General features: G+C 38.1%; 2 protein-coding genes across 2 annotated transcripts; one reads left to right on the forward strand and one right to left on the reverse strand.

The window, feature by feature from the left end:
* Window positions 1–2,568: 2,568 nt before the first annotated feature.
* Window positions 2,569–5,946, reverse strand: LOC131425586 (vacuolar protein sorting-associated protein 18 homolog). Its single transcript, XM_058587585.1, has 4 exons — window positions 5,364–5,946; window positions 4,485–5,300; window positions 2,944–4,420; window positions 2,569–2,880 (listed from the first exon to the last, which is right to left on the reverse strand). Exons 1-4 carry the CDS (start codon window positions 5,787–5,789, stop codon window positions 2,645–2,647), a joined length of 2,955 nt encoding a protein of 984 aa, XP_058443568.1. The 5' UTR covers window positions 5,790–5,946; the 3' UTR covers window positions 2,569–2,644.
* Window positions 5,947–12,717: 6,771 nt separating this feature from the next.
* Window positions 12,718–16,091, forward strand: LOC131425587 (dolichyl-diphosphooligosaccharide--protein glycosyltransferase subunit STT3A). The gene is made up of 6 exons (XM_058587587.1): window positions 12,718–12,783; window positions 12,827–13,140; window positions 13,206–14,317; window positions 14,377–14,775; window positions 15,065–15,284; window positions 15,347–16,091. The coding sequence occupies exons 2-6, from the start codon at window positions 13,053–13,055 to the stop codon at window positions 15,679–15,681; spliced, it is 2,154 nt and encodes a 717-aa protein (XP_058443570.1). The 5' UTR covers window positions 12,718–12,783; window positions 12,827–13,052; the 3' UTR covers window positions 15,682–16,091.
* Window positions 16,092–19,902: the final 3,811 nt, after the last annotated feature.

The following is a 19,902-nucleotide window of genomic DNA, read 5'->3' on the forward strand; positions in this document are numbered from 1 at the left end:
TTTTTACAATATAAAATCACTTCAAAAACAATGGAAACTGAGATGACACGAAAACTAAACACAACCGAGAAGAAGCAAGCTAATGATAAAAGCAACCGAAGCAAACTGAAAAACTATTTTGTTTTGACTTAATCGTCAGGTTGGTATTCACCTAACCAAAAATTTAGGTTATTTATACTCAACACATATGTTGATTCAAAGTGATATATTATATTGAACTGATGTGATATGTGCATCATCCAACAAGCTGAATTTTGTTTGGAACAACTTCGAATATGATTTAAAATAACCAATTTTTTGGTGTAATCAAACATTTTCAATCTTACAACAATAATATTAAATGAGTTGAAATTTATTGTAATAATTATTTGGATCAATATGAATCTTTGGTTTGAAACAGATAATTTTTAATTTGACTCAATAAACATTCGACATTGAATGTCAACAATACAATTAGTTGTTTCAAACTAGGCCAATTCCTCTCTGTGCCGCAATAGAGATGTGTTCTCCAGAAATACCGATAATTCACCAATCATACAGATAAATACCGATTTTTGGTTTAGTGAGAAAAAAAAATGTCAGGAATCAGAACAACGTGCCATTTGAGCCAATTTGTTCTGATCCCTGAAAGATCTTTTTTTGCTCACTAAACTGAACTCCTGTAACATTTTCCTGGTACTTATGTAGCAGAGATTCTGATACCGATATGGTACCGATAGATTTTTGCTCCCGTTTTAAGGAAAAATGACCTGGCAACGCCGGTTTGAAATGTTTATCACCAGGTATCGAATCCGGTAAAAATTCAGTAGCAGGTTATGGATAAAAAAAACAAAAGTTAATATTAGTTTAGCTATCCTTGAAAAATCAATATGAGCTCGAAAGTCGGGGACTAGTATAGCCGTTATGTTTGTGTCCATCAACTAACAAGCAATGGAAATCAGAAAGAAACACTGCTCAGTTTAAAGGAATTAGCTTTTCATTGTCAGTTACAAAAAACATTCGTCATTTATTACACAATCTTCAACATAGAGCTCCGGAGCCGGAAATCCTACCTGTATTAGACTAGGTTTATGAAAATGCGTTTGATTTTATTTAGAAAAATGCGATAGAGCTGGGGTTCCCAAACTATTTTGGGTCATGGACCCCTTTACTAAAATTAACTTAGGCTTCAGACCCCCCAACATCAAATTCCTTTGAAAATTCAGTTTCTTGCTCTTTTAATATTGATGTAAAATAATTACCAATTTCTGCGGATGTTCAAATAAACACAACTTTTTTAGCGTAAATATTTCAAATAACAATTTATATCAAACAATAGGAGGTCGATTTCTAGACCTCGTCGACACCCATAGTCAGTTTTCGTTTACGTCGACCCCCGCAAAAAGGATATCGACCCCAAGGGGTCTATGTCGACCACTTTGGGAACCCCTGCGATAGAGAAATACAATATGTCATATCATAGGTGGTAAGGTAACTTTTTCCTTTATTCAGTGTACAAGCGTCCCTGCTGTAAATTCAAACAATGAGTTCTTTCGATTTAAGTTAGGGAATATTGAGTGCATTTTTTATATTTTTGCACATTTAACCCATAACTCCGGAACCGAAAGTACACTCAAATAAAAATTCACGTTCGATTCACTTGAAAAATCACGTGGTTTCAAATTTCAAATTGAATATTTTACGTGACGAAAATGAATGTTATACGAACATCCCCTAAAATGAATAGAGTCATCACATAAGGTTTACGTGAATTGACCAAACGTCAAACAATCTACGTGAATTTCCAGTGTGAAAAACTCGATTTTGAAAATGGTGAGCAGTGGCCCTCGAAGTGTAAGTAGTGTAAATATTTGCGAGAAAAGTTATTTAATTACAATTTTTACACCATCGACCGGACAATTCCAGTATGAAAGTTTCCATGTGTTCATCTGGACCGAGTGCCTGCGTGAGTCCGGAAGTTTACCCGCTCCTGCCAAATGCTTCAAACAGGCCGTCGGTATGAAGCTAGAGACACTGGAACCATGTAATGGGACTTCAACCTGCATCGGTAGTGTTGTGGGAGTTCTTGGATCTCGACTTCGGCTTCGGTTGGATGGCAGTGAAAACATAAACGATTTCTGAAGGCTTGTCGATTTGAGATACCACGACGTTATTAGTTGCTTTTTAAGCCATTGGAATTATATGACAATTTTCTGAAATAAATGTTTAATATTTCATGGCATTTTTCATTTCATAAATTTATATAAAAATCTGGAATCTCCCTTTTGACTTCAACCAATATATAAAATAGTAATTTTCTGGTATCTAAATTTGATATGAACTGATAGATAAATGTGATATGAACAGTACATTACATTTTACCTATGAAACACGTAACTTTTATTAGATTATGCATTAAACAGCTTTTAAATGCCAGTCCATTAAAACCTACGTGAAAAGTAGGGTGGAAAATATTCACATAACTTTTCACGTAACTATAATATGATTATTATTTTGAGTGTAAGATTCGGATAAAATTTAAAGACAAAAAAACTATATTTGAACATCAATGTCAATAAAAGCTATAAATTCGATACTATTCATGCTGTATATATTCAAATACTATAGTTTATTTGCAATTTTAAAATATTTGAATCATCATGTATTACTGCCAGTCATTGTCAACTTTCTCCCAGTTTTCGATGAAGGTCCGATCGATGGTGTTGATCATCACTTCACCGCAGAACAAACAATCGGACGCCAGAATGTCTTCGATCTGATTTTTCAAATGTTCTTTGCTGGACATCGTGTCCCCTACATGACTCCCCGTATCGATCGGCTGGTTCTGAGCAACACTTAGTTGCTGTTTTAAGCTCATAAGATGGTTGACAACGTCGATACCTGGAAATGAAAAAAAAAATGATTAAATCGGTTCCTACATAAACAACATTTGAGTAACCCAACCAAGCTGAGGCAGCAGCTGTCGTTCTAAACAATCCCCATGGAATTTGTGACCGCAATGAAAAATGAAGAATGGTTTCAGTAGCAAATAAACTCCGCAGATTGCACACTGTTCCTGTGCTCCAACCGTAACCGAACGGTTACGGAACGTTTGCAGCTCGGAACGAACTCTTTCCGCTGATTTTGCCGACTCTTCCATATCTTTTCGCTGTTCCTGGATTTTGATGTTGTACTCCTTCAATGATTCACAGATGGCTTCCTTAAAATGATCAATCTTCTGGAAATCGGAGAAGTACGGCAGCAGGTCCTCTATCCGAAGCAGATCACATTCCTTCAGAATCTTCAAAGCTTCCTGAACATTTTCGTGTTTGCCATGAATTTCCTTTTCGGCGATGATAAGCCATAGCTTTTTCCGAAGATTTTTATCCCGAGACTGCGAGGCCGTCGCCTTGGCCAGCTGAACATCAAACGTCAGTGCAAGTTCGACCGCTGGAACCCACATCTCAAGCAAACACTGCAGGAAAACACTCGCTTCCTTGATTTCACGTTTCAAACAAATTCGTAGTGCGTAGTGTGCATCGTAGCTGATCATGGTTATGTCCTTACCTTGGGTCTCCAAAAATGTCAACAGTTTTTCGCGGAAGTGCTCACTGTACAACTGAATTAAATAGTTGTGAATTGCCGGCTCCGAACAACCGGTCGAATGGATGCAAAATTCCAGATATTTCACAATTTCAACTACATGTCCAGGGCTATCCAAATGAAGTAACGTGGGAATGAGTTTTATCGGATCCAGTCGTTTGCCTTGAGCGATCAAAACGTTGATCGTTTCCGCCGGCAATTCCTCAATCAAAACCGGTGCATACTTGTAAACCAACTCCTGGCGACTTTGGGCTTTCAGTACCGAAAGTGCATCATCGAATCGCGCCTGATTGACGTACTGCTGGATTACACTTTCATAGTCCTGATGAATGGTTGTCAACGCGGTTAGATTGTGACTGTCTCCGTGGGAAGCCATCAGATCGTAAATTACCGACCGGTTCTTCTTCATACAATCGATCACAATCGCCGTTTGCATGAAAGCATCGAACTCTTTCTGCAGCTCCCGCTCCCGATCCACATTATCTCCGGCACATCGCGAAATCTCTATCAAATAAAGTTCCACCATCCACACGATCAGCATCGTGATTTGAGTTTTCTCCTGAGGTTTCAGTTTGGTTAGTCGGTTCTTCAAATACAGCATCAGGGCATCGTTTTGATTGCGCTGAAGAAACCGCAAGCACACCTCCTCAAAGCTCAGCTGCGTGTTGGAGTAGATTCGGGCTGCTTCCAAATAGTCACCCACATCGAAATACGACTGGGCCTGTTTAACCAGAACCATATCCCGGTGAGCCGGGTTATCGTTGCAGTACTGAAGGGCTAGGTCAAATTTTTGCCGATCCGCGTACAGTCGCCAAGCATTACGCTGCTCGTTATTAATCTACAAAAAAATTATACTTTTTAGAAATATCAAACATCACAACGATTTTCAATAGATTAGGAACCTTATATCGGAAGATCATTTTATTGCTGTAGACGTAGGTCACATTGGACCGAACATCCTTCAGCACGTTCGTAAGTTTGCCGTACTGTTCCACAAAATATTCCTCATAGGCGACCTGATAATTGAGTAGGGAAATCGCCGTTACGTGATCCAGATAAAGCAGGATCGCGTGAAAATCGGTCAACACAAACGACAGCGGTGTGTTCCCTTTCGGCACCACCTTGTAGGTGTTTTCCACCGGTTGTGGAGCGGCGTCCTCCTGTGCCGGGTACGGAATCAATTCCTTTTGTACCACAAAGTGCAGAGTATCTATTTTCGGGTCGATCTCTTGGAAATTGATTCCATCCTCCGTCAGACAACCGAAACTTTTCGGGAAATCTTCCTCATAATTGAACTGCAACTTGGAATAGTTCAACTTGCTCGTCACGTGTTCGAAATCGTTCAAATCTTCCGGTATATTCAGATACGAATTGAACACTTTCTGCAAATGCCCGAAAGCCATCTTCGAATCAGCCTGTCGAATAGTTTCATGAAATGTGTAAATTATATCCAGCGTCAACACCAGAATGATACAGTGCAAATTTCGCTGATCCTGTCGCATATGAAATTCTATGCCGGTAATCGGACGACTTTCACCACCCGTGCTAACGTCGAAAACCTGCCGTAGATTCTGTTGAATCAGTTTATCTCCACCGTCGATACCGATATCAGCTTCCCAAATAACACCTTTATTAGTGCCCAGCAGAATGGGACCGGTCGTGAGTTCCGAGTTGTTGGAATAGTTAAATCCAACCGCTGTAATTTCCTGATCTTTAAGCTAAAACATTCGAAAAGACAAAATTCAATACGTGCTGGACAAAATACTGGCAATCAACCGTACCTTTGAAACAAACTTCGGTTTGAAACTGTTTCGCTGCAGATAGAGCACCTCGGGCGTAAATCCCGGCGACTTAGGTGCAAAGGTTATGAGGAGATGTGCCCCCAGTGGATCCAGAAACAAGCTCACTGGCTTCAACCCGCCGACATACTTGTCGATGGGTACCTCCGTAAACTTGTCCGGCTGTTTTATGTTCATTCGCAGTATGGTCAGATTAGTCATCAGTATGATTACCCAATCGTTTTGCACCGAAAGAAACAGAATACCCGCCGGAAGGTTCAGGTTCATTTTTTGCTTGGCAAATATGGGAACCTCTTTTTTCATTCGAACACTAACATAACCCGATGAAGGGGGCCGATTGGGCGGATCCGATTCACTGGTATTTTCGCGTATCAACGCCGAGGAATACTGGTCAAACATTGATGCCATTGTCAAGCCTGGTGCTACGATACCGGTACAACGGTGAATTGGACGGTAATCCTTGTGAAACTTGAACAACTAATATCTTCCCACGAAATCGATTAAATTTACAATATCGGACAAGACATCCTTTTTGTTGTTGTTAGTGATAAGGGAATGTCTGAAAAACTACACAGTAAATTATTATCTGCTACTCAGGCATCTTTGAAGAAGTACTAGAATCGAAAAAAGCAGCGTGCTTTGCAACACAGAGAATTTTGCACTCAAAATAATAATCATGTTATAGTAACGTGAAAAGCTATGTGAATATTTTCCACCCTACTTTTCACGTAGGTTTTAATGGACTGGCATTTAAAAGCTGTTTAATGTATAATCCAGTAAAAGTTACGTGTTCCATAGGTAATGTACTGTTCATATCACATTTACCTATCAGTTCATATCAAACTTAGATACCAGAGAATTACTATTTTACATATTGGTTAAAGTCCAAAGGGAGATTTCAGATTTTTATATAAATCTATGAAATGCAAAATACCATGAAAAATAAAACATTTATTTCAGAAAATTAGCATATAATTTCAATAGCTTAAAAAGCAACTAATAACGTCTCAAATTGACAAGCCTCCAGAAATCATTTTTGTTGTCACTGCCATCCAACCGAAGCCGAAGTCGAGATCCGAGAACTCCCCCAACACTATCGATGCAGTTTGATGTCGCATTACATGGTTCCAGTGTTTCTAGCTTCATGCCGATTTTGAACTCGTTTTTCGGTGGACCAACGGCATTTGAAGCATTCGGCAGGAGCGGGCAAACTTCCGGACTCACGCAGGCACTCACATGGAAACTTTTATACGGGAATGGTCCGGTCGATGTAGTAAAAATTGTAATTGAATAACATTTCTCGCAAATATTTACACTACTTACATACTTAGAGCCACTATTCGCCATTTTCAAAATCGAGTTTTTCACAATGGAAATTCACGTAGATTGTTTGACGTTTGATCAATTCACGTAAACCTTATGTGATGACTCTATTCATTTTAGGGGATGGTCGTATAACATTCATTTTCGTCACGTAAAATATTTAATTTGACATTTGAAACCATTTTACGTGATTTTTCAAGTGAATCGAACGTGAATTTTTATTTGAGTGCATGGATATAGAAGAAACTGAATATCATTTCTCGGTTGATTTTTCATTAGGGCGTATAAGCAAGTGACAGTTTCTCTTTGCTTATTTTCTTTTCTATTAATTACCAAGCGGTTTCCACGTTTATCCATAGAAAAACTCAAGATTACAATGCCCCATACGATCCATCGAAAAATATCGGATCAGTAATCGTGAACCAGTGAATTTAATAATAGTGTTGACCCTACGTTAATAAGCGATAAACATTTGAAAAAGACGGTAAAATACGATAGTAACAATACAAGTTGGGAAATAAGTAAACTTTTGTAAATATTTGTGTATCAACCAAAATATTTTGTTACTTCCATTCACTTTAATGCTTCGTAAGATAAGATTATAACAAATTGAATATATTCTTAGTAATAATTTAATTGATTTTTCAAGTTCCAAGTTACTCATCATGCAGCAAAATACCAAGATTTTTTCATATTGCAGCTTAGGATTGGTACTACATACACAAACATTGTTATAGTAACGACGCATGTAGCGATTCGACGCTTGTTGTTTTGTTTCAAACAATATTTGAACTACAACTGACGGTGAACCGAAATCATCGAGGGATCGTATTTGAATAGTACATGAGAAATCATAGACTGTTCCATCTTGAGTTTATCTTTGGTTTATCACTCTTGCATAAAACGATTCCCGAAACTTTCGACTTTCAAACAGTATAGTGAAATCAAAGAAAATCTTTATAATCACATCACAATAATCGAAAGAGAGAATTATTAAAGAGAAACTGTCACTTGTTTATACGCCATAATGAAAAATCAATCGAGATTTCAGCTGTTTTTCAAAGAAGAGCGAATCTTACAGATGTAATCTGATCGAGTTCCTCTTTCTTGTTAATAAATGCTTCAAAATCCTATAAGTTTTTCCTAGAAATTTTGATCGTGCAAAAATCTCAATCTTGAACTGCAATACAACGAACTATAAAGTCGAAACTGTCATTTCATTTGTTTTCGTTAGTTTTGCCCTATGCGCTCCATACCAGCAAACAGGGCGATACTTCGATTGCTAGAGAAGGAGGGCGAAACTGTTTAGTTTTCGTCTTTTTAGATGGTTTCCGAACTTTTCACTATAATAATAATATAATAAGAATAATAAATGAGACGATAAAATTACCCGCGGATTTGTCTTAATCGCGAAAACCTTTTCTTTTCAAAATTAGCCATATGGAATAATGGGCAGAACTTAATCGTGAATATCTCGACTTGTATTAACGGCAGCAACATAATTCTTTCACCATTTCATCAAAAATATGATCAGGAATTTAGGATAATATTTTGAACAGTTTGAGATAACAACAAACAACTCAAAAATTAAGTTTTCTCAAACTTTCAAAACAACGCGGAAAACTCTTTACTTTACTTTACTACTTTTATGATCAGGAATTTAGGATAATATTTTGAACAGTTTGAGATAACAACAAACAACTCAAAAATTAAGTTTTCTCAAACTTTCAAAACAACGCGGAAAACTCTTTACTTTTGCTTGGCTTTTTCGCGCAAGGACGACGATTTTGAGGTAGTCAGGGACATATCTTCATCTGAATGCATATAAAGAGGGAACCGTGGTCGAAAATCGATCATTTCTTCTTGTGTGTTGGATGGAAGCAGACGTCGTGATACCAGTAGCTTCGGAGAGTGCACCTTCTGCGTGGTATCAAACCTCAATCGCTCAGGTCGTACTCTCATTTGGACTTCAGCCATCAGGTGGAGCAGTCGTCAATAAAAGCAGACCTTTTGCGTGGTATAAAGCCTCAAACGCTCAGGTCGCAGTGCCAGTTTCTCTTTGAAGAAGATCGATTACATCATCCTGTTGGTGGTCGTTTGCATTGGAGAAATATACAGTGGAAAATGGACAACAATGTGGAGCATTATGCAAAATCAGCCTTTCTAATGGCTCTAAATGTTACCTAAAGAACTATAAAGATTGCTTCTTTGTAAATCGAAAATTAAAATTAGCAATGCAGTGCAAATCTAAGATAATATGATCAGTTTTTTTTTGCAATTTTCACAGTTCTAAATTCGCAACAGTATTCAAAATCGTTTATATAATCAGAGTTTAATATCTTAGAAAATTATACAATTTGGCCTTTCAGGCACGCCTTCATAAAAGGTTCTTTCCAAAACCTCTAATATTTTATCATAAAAAACTATACTGATTATTTCGTAATATTTGTGTGTCAGAATGTTTAATGTAACTAATCTGTACCGTAGTTTAGGTGTATCGTTTCACATTCTAATAGTGAAAAAAAGGGAAAGTTTGCACAATTCACACAATCGATCAACTAGTTGATATTCGGAAGTATAAAGCAAGAGTGTCAGTTTTATTCGTATTCATGACATCCAGTTATGTCTCTGACATTACACACCTGTACTTTTTTATGTTGATTCATTCAATTGATATAGAAGGAAAACAGAAGAATTTGCGTATCTATTAAAGATCAACATCAACTTAACAAAAATTTATCTGAGAATATACGAATTTTTCTAAATATGGATTGAAACCAAATTCAAAACATTCATCGATGCTTCCCTCCATTTGTTGTCAATGTTAGATTTATCCTTCTTTGAATAACGTTGATCTATGAACGACATCGACAGTCCCTAGGACAAGACCTGACAACTGGCTTCTTATTCTTCCTTTCGAGTCACCCTTCTCGTCATCTCGAACGAAACTTTATCGCTTTATAAAAACAGGTTTGAATTGTAAATTTTGTTTTCAAAGGAATTCATTATTCGCTCAAGTCTCAGACATAGGAGATAGTAATAAATTGTTGTCAACTTTTTCCACCTCAACGTTAATGTATATTAGACATGAAGTTGAAAAACCAGTGAAACTTTCTCTGAAAATTTCTATTTTCAATGGTGAGCAAAATTATATATTTTATCAAACTTGTTTTCTGATTTGCTCTACACTTGGAATCATTGCTCGCGTACTCTGCAAAAGTTTTATCTTTTCACAACGTGCGGGTAGCAACATCAAAATCAGCCAATCAGAAACTGGTCCATTCAGACATAAAATTGAAGCAAAAGCAGCCCCCCGGATGTCAGGTCTTGTCTTAGGACAGTCCTACCAAAAAAGCACAACTAACAGACATGACACTATGAGTAAATTCCTCTAAAAATAAATATTTGTGGGGCACTAGTTCCACCTAAATTAACCTGCGCGAACTATTTACTATCACTAAACCCCTTATGTTCTGTAAGTTTTTTTACTAGTTGGTTTGCCCCGTTTGCCAACACAGATTAGCTGCTTGCAGTGTGCCTAATTTCAGTCTGTATAATATTTTTCGAACGGAATGTTCGAAAAGTTCATATCCAGCCCGAAATAATGCGAAATCCGTAGATTTCTGAATAATTAAATGTATAGAAAAATACATAACGGTGCACTTTTTCTGCTAAGATTGGTCATCATTCCTTATTATTTAGAGTAGCAAAACATCAAGATTGCCAATTTTGTTACAATAAACGAACGTGATAAGCTATAATTTTGAATCCTTAATGATTGTCGTCAAATCATCATTCCGAGACGCTCATACCATAAAGTGCGATTCAAACGTATTTCCACTACAGCGTTATGAAAGGCAGTTCTGTATAAAATGTTCAAAACGGCATATATAACAATGAGAGATTCTCTTTGTTTACTTTCTCTTTCGATTATTGGGAAATATTCCTGCTTTCTTCAGTGCAGATTGAAAGATGATAGCTTTAATTATTATTATCTGTAAATATCTGGAGAGGATTGCTAAGAGTACCGTAATAATCGAAACATCTCCTGAAAAACACAGATTTAAATGAGGTAACCCTGCACCCGTCAGTTAATATTTCATTAACTTGTGTTACCAGTTTCTAATTTTTTTCAAGTGATTTCATTTAGACATCACGAGTTGCTAAGAGTTAGTTAAATTTAGAATACAATTGTGATAAACGAGTTACTTGCCAATTGAATCATTTGAAAAATCAGCATAGTAAGAGCAAATTCAGCAGCTGCACGATTCATGTGGGTGGTCTATAATATAACTGAAACTGAAACAAACGTATCCCAAGTAAGTCATTTTAGTTTTATTTATTCGAACAGTTTTATTTTTTCTATCTTTGAAAACAGATAAAACGCTGCTGGGACTGCTAGTTTATTTTGTTATAATTTCTAGATTAAAATTTAAAAACTGACATAAATTCTAGAACTAGAACACTCCTGAACATGCCCTAATGGTTTCACAGTTTATCACAGAAAACTCATGAATTCCGTGTTCGATAGTCCCACGACAAAAAGGCCTAACTGCAAATTAGAGCCTCTCTTTGTGTACTTTCTCTTTTGAAAATTACGGAGTCATTACAGCAACTTCTCGAAAGTTTCCAATGTAAATCGAAAGCTTGTGGTTTTATCTTAAAAGTTTTTCGGAGAGTAAGGCGTCAAATATAAAATTAGTGCGGTAAATCGTGAAAGAAAAAGTAAACAAAAAGAAACTGCTATTTGGAGTTGGGCCCTTTTGTCGTGGAACCAAAGATAAATAATAAAGACATGTATATGCCTACAAAAAATTTAAAAAATCTGGTTCGCACCCGGTACTTTCTAAAATGACCGAACTCACCGCTTGGTGGAGCGCGAGATAAATTGCATTGTTATCATTTCGATTAAAGAGTGCCATGAGTAAAACAGAATCAAATGTCAACATTGTCATTCATTTCGCTACAGTAAAATAAGAATACAATTGTTAAAAATAATCAACAAGATAATCAAAACGAAAAAAGTTGAAAGAATAAAGAATCCGCATTCAAAATAAGCAACCATGTCATCATGCTCATATCTTCCATATATCCGTAAACCATAGATTTTGATTTTTGCACATTTATGCAATCTGCTCTGATTTTTTCGTAGTATATAACGTAACGTCAGAAATCTCTTCTGTTAGCACTCGGAATTCCGAGCTTTTCGAGGATTTTTAGCGCACAATAAATTACTTCCAATGCGATAAGTATACATCATAACTTTTATTCAACAACTGTAAAGCATATTTGCTGTAAACTGTCCTCTCGCGATTAATTTAAATACACGAGAGATCATGGTGTTAACCGATTACTTCAGAACAAACAAAACTAACGAATCAAAAAGGTTCTCACCGTGTGACATTTGCATTATAAATGGTAGGACCAGCGCTGCCAACTATACCGATTTCTCGGTATTTATACCGATTTTTGTACTCGATACAGGAATACAGATATGCTCTCTCAAAATACCGATATTCCAATTTTCATACAGATAAATACCGATTTTCAATTTTTGCGTTGGATTCCATAGGGGTAAGCCAGGTCGAGCGACCTTATTTTTTTTGTCGCAAAATCTGTTTCTGCACTAAATCGATGATTGATTTTTCGAGAAAGATATTGTAAAGGTAGATTTTTCTGCCAAATACAGTTTTTTGGAAAAAAAAACAGTTGACAGCACTGGGTAGGACTGGTAGGAGCTCAGCAGTGTAACCAGTTTGTCGTCACTGTTGCCAGTTTCATCGAGAACCGTAGATGTGCGCCAAAAAAAAGATCGTGACTGTCATGTCTGGAAATTCGTTTGTGGTGGGACTGTCGAGTTGTTTAGCCCTGCTCGTAGTACGCAGCCAACACTAGTACCTCTAATGAAAACAAAGCAGACCTGCATGATACACTCACCTTTTTTACCGATGAATTGTCACCGGGGGGCCAAAACATGTCAAAATCTGACAGTCGATTTTTTTTATAAATGCCACGCCATTCCACTCAGTCGTCGCTTATTGGTTGTGGTTTAAAAAATAGAAACGCCGGCTTTTTTCCGGTAATTACTTGACTTTGTTGTGGAAGCTGCATTTTTGTATTAGATTCTATTCTATGTTCAATTCTGCGGCGAAGGAAACCAAATTTACGATGGATTATTAGGTGAATTGTCGCTTGTGTTGGAGATTACTTGAACTCAAAGAAACGACATTTTGCTGTGCTTGGCGAAGGGGTGTCTGCCTTGCATTCGTCCAGCCTATCTAGTCATTTTATACTCGAAAACCGGTAATCAAACTGTGACTTCGACGAACCTTCAGGTTGACCACCAAAATGGAACAGGTTTCCAAACTCCGGATGAATCTGGAGAAACAGGAAAGTCTGGTCAAGCTTGGCATTCTGACTACGGCTGCCATTCTGTGTAAGTTTTTTTTTGTTACGATGGAAAACAAAAAAAGTTATTTGCATTTTTCGTTTTGTTTGCAGCTTTTTCAACCCGCCTATTTTCGGTGCTACGGTTCGAAAGTGTGATCCACGAGTTCGATCCTTACTTCAACTACCGAACGACGAAGTTTCTGGCCGAGCAAGGATTCTACAATTTTCATAACTGGTTCGATGATCGAGCATGGTATCCGCTGGGTCGCATCATCGGCGGTACTATCTACCCCGGACTGATGGTCACATCGGCTACCCTGTACCGGGTGATGTGGCTTATGAATATTACCGTGGACATTCGAAATGTTTGTGTGTTTTTGGCTCCCTTCTTTTCGTCGCTGACAACGATTGTGACCTATCTGCTGACAAAGGAGATTCACAGTACTGGGGCCGGGCTGGTGGCAGCCGCTATGATCTCGATCGTCCCGGGTTACATTTCCCGATCGGTGGCCGGTTCCTATGACAACGAAGGTATTGCCATCTTCTGTATGCTGTTGACGTACTACACGTGGATTAAAGCCGTCAAAACGGGGGCGATTTTCTGGGCCACGATGTCAGCCCTGGCCTACTTCTACATGGTATCCTCCTGGGGAGGTTATGTGTTTCTTATTAATCTGATTCCGCTGCACGTTCTGGCACTGATGGCCACCGGACGGTTTACTCATCGAGTTTATGTCGCGTATAGCACGCTTTACACTATCGGAACCATTCTGTCGATGCAGATTTCCTTCGTCGGATTTCAGCCGGTTCAAAGTTCGGAACATATGCTAGCGTTTGGTGTTTTTGGACTTTGCCAGTTGCATTCCTTTGTCGATTACGTTCGGTCGCGGGTTTCGAAGGAACATTTTGAAATTCTGTTCAACGCCCTGGTGGTGACGATTGCCTCGCTAACGGCGCTGGTTAGTGTGATTCTCACGATAACGGGAAAAATTTCACCCTGGACAGGACGATTCTACTCACTGTTGGATCCATCGTACGCTAAAAATCACATCCCAATCATTGCATCCGTATCCGAACACCAGCCGACCTCGTGGTCGTCGTTTTATTTTGATCTTCAGATTTTGGTGTTCCTCTTTCCGGCCGGTTTGTACTTCTGCTTCTCGAAACTGTCGGATGCCAACATATTCATCATTCTGTACGGTGTCACTTCCATCTATTTTGCGGTATGTTTTAATTGAGGTTGAATTAGATTTTAGACGTTAAACGGAGTTTTTTTTTTCAGGGCGTCATGGTTCGTTTGATGTTGGTGCTAGCACCGGTGATGTGTGTCCTGTCGGGGATAGCCATTTCTCATCTGCTGAGTAAATACATCCGCAACGTGGACATAGGAAGCGGCGGCGGTAGCAACAGCCTTAGCGGAGGACTCGGAGGAAAGTCGTCGGAAACGAAGAAAGCCAAAAAATACGAACAACAATCACCGATGAAGAGTGAAATTGCACTCGCTTTTGTCGGCGTCATCACGCTGCTACTGGTCACGTACACTTTCCACTGTACCTGGGTCACATCGGAAGCGTACAGTTCGCCGAGTATCGTTCTCAGTGCCCGTTCTCACGACGGCGGAAGGATCATTTTCGACGATTTCCGTGAGGCGTACTACTGGCTCAAAATGAATACACCTGAGGTGAGTGCTTCTATCAATTCAGTTTCGGTCATTTCAAAACTCAACTCCATGATGAATAATAGTTTAAGTTTGAGAGATTTGTCGGTTGTTGAATTTTCGGTATCATCAGCTCATGTCCGGTTGAGTTTCTTGGTGATTCCCGGGCAGTTTGCTGTTTTGCTAGAAGATCAAACACAACTCGAACTAAATCTCCATGATCATTAGCACTTTGATCGCTGAATACGGAAAATAGCTGCTTAATTGAACGAAATCAAGTTTCGAATTGTTCACTATATTCGGTTCCTTTCAGGATGCTCGTGTCATGTCCTGGTGGGATTACGGCTATCAAATAACGGCTATGGCGAACCGCACCATTTTGGTGGACAACAACACGTGGAACAACACGCACATTTCGCGGGTCGGTCAAGCGATGGCTTCGACCGAGGATAAAGCGTACGAAATCATGAAAGAGCTGGACGTAGATTACGTTTTGGTAATCTTCGGTGGATTAACCGGCTACTCGTCGGACGGTAAGTGAACTCAATTAGTTCTGTTTGTCAGTCATTTATAATCTGTTTTTTTTTCGAAATAGACATCAACAAATTCCTGTGGATGGTCCGCATCGGTGGCAGCACGGATCGTGGAGCGCACATAAAAGAATCCGATTACTACGCGTCCAGTGGGGACTTCCGCATCGACAAGGAAGGATCACCCACGCTGCTCAACTGTCTGATGTACAAAATGTGCTACTACCGGTTCGGGCAGGTTTACACCGAAGGAGGTAAAGCACCCGGTTACGATCGGGTGCGTGGTGCGGAGATCGGTAACAAAGACTTCGAACTGGATGTCCTGGAGGAGGCGTACACCACCGAACATTGGTTGGTGCGAATTTATAAGGTGAAAGACTTGAGCAATCGCGGCGTTTAGTCCATTGCCTTGATAAGCTCGTATCCAGTTTTCGAACACTACTCTCGTACTCAAAAGCATTGCTGATTTTCTATTTTCGGTTTCCGCCCCCACGTTTGTAAACAGTCTACTACTTCTTATCTGAATAATAATAATAATAATTGCACTCGCAAAACAGGTTCTCGATACAGTCTACTACGTAAACGTAACACAGAAGGGTGGGCAATTTTGTACAATCTGTATCCAAGAAAGTGAGTAATAAAAAACAGTCTGCCACACAAGCCAGTAGTTTTAAAAAAAACACAGCATTTTTTATACGCCTAAGTGGAATTGAAAACCACCAGCTCCACCACACTCAAAATTATTACAAAACAGTAGGAGCAGTTTTATTAAATGAGCCGTGAAAGTAATAAATATTGATAAAAAGTTTAAACTGACACAGCGAAACTCCTGAGAAGTATATTGATCTGCTCTGTAGTCCATATCACATAGTTGATCCCTTTGGAATTGGTTCAACTTGGTCAGACACTAGGAATTCGTAGGGCCGTACAGAATGGGATTTACTGACACCCGTGCCACTTCGGATCACTTATTCGCGATCCGACAAGTACTCCAGAAGTGTACAACGAACTCACACGTTACCAGTTGAATTTGAAGCGGCAAACGACTCAATCGATGGAGAACAGCTATGACAGATTTTGCACGAATGCACTAAGGTCTTTTTTTATGCGGTTTTTTTATGCGAAGTTTCAGAGTTATGCGCTACGTAAGTAAACTAGCATAAAAAAGACTTCAGTATACAGTTTTCCGGATAAACTAACATGCGTTACTGTTTTGTGAGTTATAGGCGTTACGAAGCATTACTGTTTTGTGAGTTGTAAGCGTTACATGCGTTACTTATTTATGATTTTTAGGCATTACGTTACTTTATTGTGACTTTTAGGCGTTACAAAGCGTTACTTTTTTGTGAGTTATAGGTGTTACGAAACGTTACAAGCGTTACTTTTTAGTATATTATAGGCGTTACGAATCACTACATGCGTTACGAAGTGTTACATGCGTTGCGAAGCGTTACATGCGTTACTTTTTTGTGAGTTATAGGTGCTACGAAGTGTTACATGCGTTACTTTACTGTGAGTTATAGATGTTACGAAGCGTTACATGCGTTACTTTTTTGTGAGTGGTAAGCGTTACAAAACGTTACATAGTCTAGTCTAGTCTTGGCATTACACATTCCTTTTGTGGAATTTGGCCTTTCTGTTTCAACAGACTTCGCAGCCGATTCTTAGTGTACAGAATCATTGCATGGCTACACTCAGAAAAATATTATGGTAACAGTTACTATATAGAGGGCCAACCTGACCATGCGAGTATAGTGGTTTTCAGCCGACTATTAAATCAGATGATTTCAACAATAGTCAAGTTCATGTTTACTATAAATGGTATCGGCTCTAGAATAGTAACATTGAACAGTATATTGTATGAATAACTAATACGATTGCGATGGTTAGGCTAACCATGGCCGAATCTTTATTTACATTCCCTCCCTTTGGTTGGTGGGCTTGACGGTATTGCAAACATCATCACATACAATCAATTAGCGTTACAATTTGATAAAGATATGCGTTACAGTTTTTAGTTTCATATTTGAATTAAATGAATAATATATGGAACGACTTGAATAAGATGTTGATTGCATTACGCTCCAACATCCGGGGTTGGAGAGGCCGGTAGGGCTTAACTGAGCTCTTTTTTATGTTTTATTTTCATACTACCGGCCCTTATTACCAGTGTGAAGTGAAAATTAAGTAGAGTAAACGTATCCCAATTGGGTTTCACACGATGACAATAAATGAACGGTAAATCGAATCCATCTTTGACGTTTATTGGTGGTTTGTGTACCATGGAATACTGTGGAATGAAATAGAATATTGTAGAATATAATAAAATAATAATGACCGAACCAATGAGCAAACCACTGATAGCTGTCAAACGATGTTCATCCAGTTTATATTGTGAGGATGTATCGTTTGGGACCTGATGGGTGAGATGATGTGTGAATGAAATGTAAGAGTGAGTGCATGCAAGAACGGTAATAAAGGCCACCGTTTCAGCTCAGGACTAACGATCGACCAATAGAAGAGATAGAAATTGGGTAACGGTACCCCCATTCATCTCAAATCCATTAGTCATTTCATGTACGAAAACCATTAGTTAGAGTGAGATCTGTTATCTCTGTTTGATAGATTAATTTCAAGAATAACATGAAATCTGGAGCTTTTTTTTTTTGTTCGTTAAAACAGCAGTATTGAATCATTTCTGAACTACTTTTATGTTCCATTGCTTCTTACAGACGAGGCAAAGATTTTGTATTCGATTTTATCTCAATAAATTTATTGAAAGTCGAGTAATCGGTAAAATAACATGGTGACTCTACTAATGAGATGACTATTGGCACACAAATTTTAGTTAGAATCTATTAGAATAGAAATAGTAACTCAATGTTGTGATGCTTGCTTGTGGAATACATGTAGGTATGTATGCATGTGTGTATGCGTATGTGCCTGTGTGTATGTAAGTGTTTTTGTGTGTACAACATACATTATACCGTTCCCTCGGGTGTGTTGTATCAAATTGGTTGTGACACATTTCGATTGCGAGTCAGTGTACCAGATGTTCAAAAGTGCCTGAGCGAATGGTAATATACTGTCAACCGAAGATAACGAAATGTGAACATGCTGTAGCAATACTAATAAACCCAAGTGTTATTATCATTTAAATAAAAACGCATGTCCTCAGTTCTTATCCGTCAAACCATGATGAGCTGCCCTACAAAGATCAATGAAACACTAATTTTTTTTTTTTTTTTTTTTTTTTTTTTTTTGGAAACGGATGACTGGATGAGGAACAAGAAATACGAAAATGCTGAAAGAATTAGAAAGGAATATTGGAAGCAACATAACATGCCAGCAAAAGTACGGAGTGAAAAATGACAACAAAAGACACGAATCACAGCTGAATAGAACACTGGAATTAAGGTAAACCAGAATACAAACTATGAACAAAGGTAAGAAAACCAACATGAAGAAATAATAGAAACTGCTGGGTAACAATGTAATTTCCTCATATTGAAAGAGGCGTTTATATGGCGCGCATGCGCTAATTCGGCCTGATACAAATTAACGGGGAGGGCAATACATTTTGGACAGGGCTGTAAAAAGCTGATTGGAACCCTTTCCCCACCAAAATGTAATATAAGGAAACTATAAGGAATAACTAATACGATTGCGATGGTTAGGCTAACCATGGCCGAATCTTTATTTACATTGTAGTTTTCGCTATAACCAGAGCCATGGTATTTTTAACATTTCACTTCTAGTTATTTCGAAACTAAAGGCAGTGGTTGATTCAACTATGCTGAAGATCAGCAAAACATGAGCTAATGTTAAAAAGTTTTATGAATTTGAATTCTAGAACAAGAACAACAAAATAGTTTCATGGAATTTTATTTTATTTTCACATCATATTAAATGATGACATGCCTAGTGAAATGTTGAATAGCAACATGGACACTGAGGAGCATTGTTTGGTAGCAGCAGTTGATCAAAGGCTCTGATGTCCGGTGGATTTTTTCCTGAAGCAGGAATGAGCAGCATGAAAGAAATTAATAGCCAAGTCCAGATGTAAATCTCGTTACCCACCTGAGATATGTTGGATGTTGTTTCTACAGCGACCGATAATGAATAATAAATCGTATACGAGACGTTGATTTCACTGGAAAACGTAGCCGTTACCGGAAAAATGGTTGAAAAATTGAATTTCAATGACGGAAACTATTAAGGCTACAAACTTTACTCACCTGCAAGACCTACCAAATTACACAAAGTCATCATTTAAAATATTTTTTTTCATATCAATCACTGATGTGTTACCAACGTACGAAATTTTCTGTTATATTGTAACTTTATGTGACAATAACATAGAACATTCGTTTATTGACAATTTGTATAGTCAGCACAAATGAAATACATAGTCGGTTAAAAAACAAAAAATACACGATAATGTGATTACTACATAAATTCTGTTGATATGGACTACATGAATAGTGTTTTCAAACTTCATAATCGTCTATCAAACCTTGTATCTATTTATGGTAACATTATTATACTGTGTACATATTCACATGGTAGCAATAACTACTTCGCTTCTCATATATCAAGGCTCAAGAGCAATTTCATCTTA

This window comes from Malaya genurostris, chromosome 1, assembly GCF_030247185.1.
Source record: "Malaya genurostris strain Urasoe2022 chromosome 1, Malgen_1.1, whole genome shotgun sequence".
In the NCBI taxonomy this organism is placed as follows: Eukaryota; Metazoa; Arthropoda; class Insecta; order Diptera; family Culicidae; genus Malaya; species Malaya genurostris.

Excerpts from the sequence above, each read along its gene's own strand:
- LOC131425587 (XM_058587587.1), top strand. The coding sequence starts at position 13,053 with ATGGAACAGGTTTCCAAACTCCGGATGAATCTGGAGAAACAGGAAAGT. Across the intron at positions 13,141-13,205 it reads GACTACGGCTGCCATTCTGT|CTTTTTCAACCCGCCTATTT; the intron begins GTAAGTTTTTTT and ends TTTTGTTTGCAG. Across the intron at positions 15,285-15,346 it reads AACCGGCTACTCGTCGGACG|ACATCAACAAATTCCTGTGG; the intron begins GTAAGTGAACTC and ends TTTTCGAAATAG.
- LOC131425586 (XM_058587585.1), bottom strand. The coding sequence starts at position 5,789 with ATGGCATCAATGTTTGACCAGTATTCCTCGGCGTTGATACGCGAAAAT. Across the intron at positions 4,421-4,484 it reads AAATGATCTTCCGATATAAG|ATTAATAACGAGCAGCGTAA; the intron begins GTTCCTAATCTA and ends ATTTTTTTGTAG. Across the intron at positions 2,881-2,943 it reads ACAGCTGCTGCCTCAGCTTG|GTATCGACGTTGTCAACCAT; the intron begins GTTGGGTTACTC and ends TTTCATTTCCAG.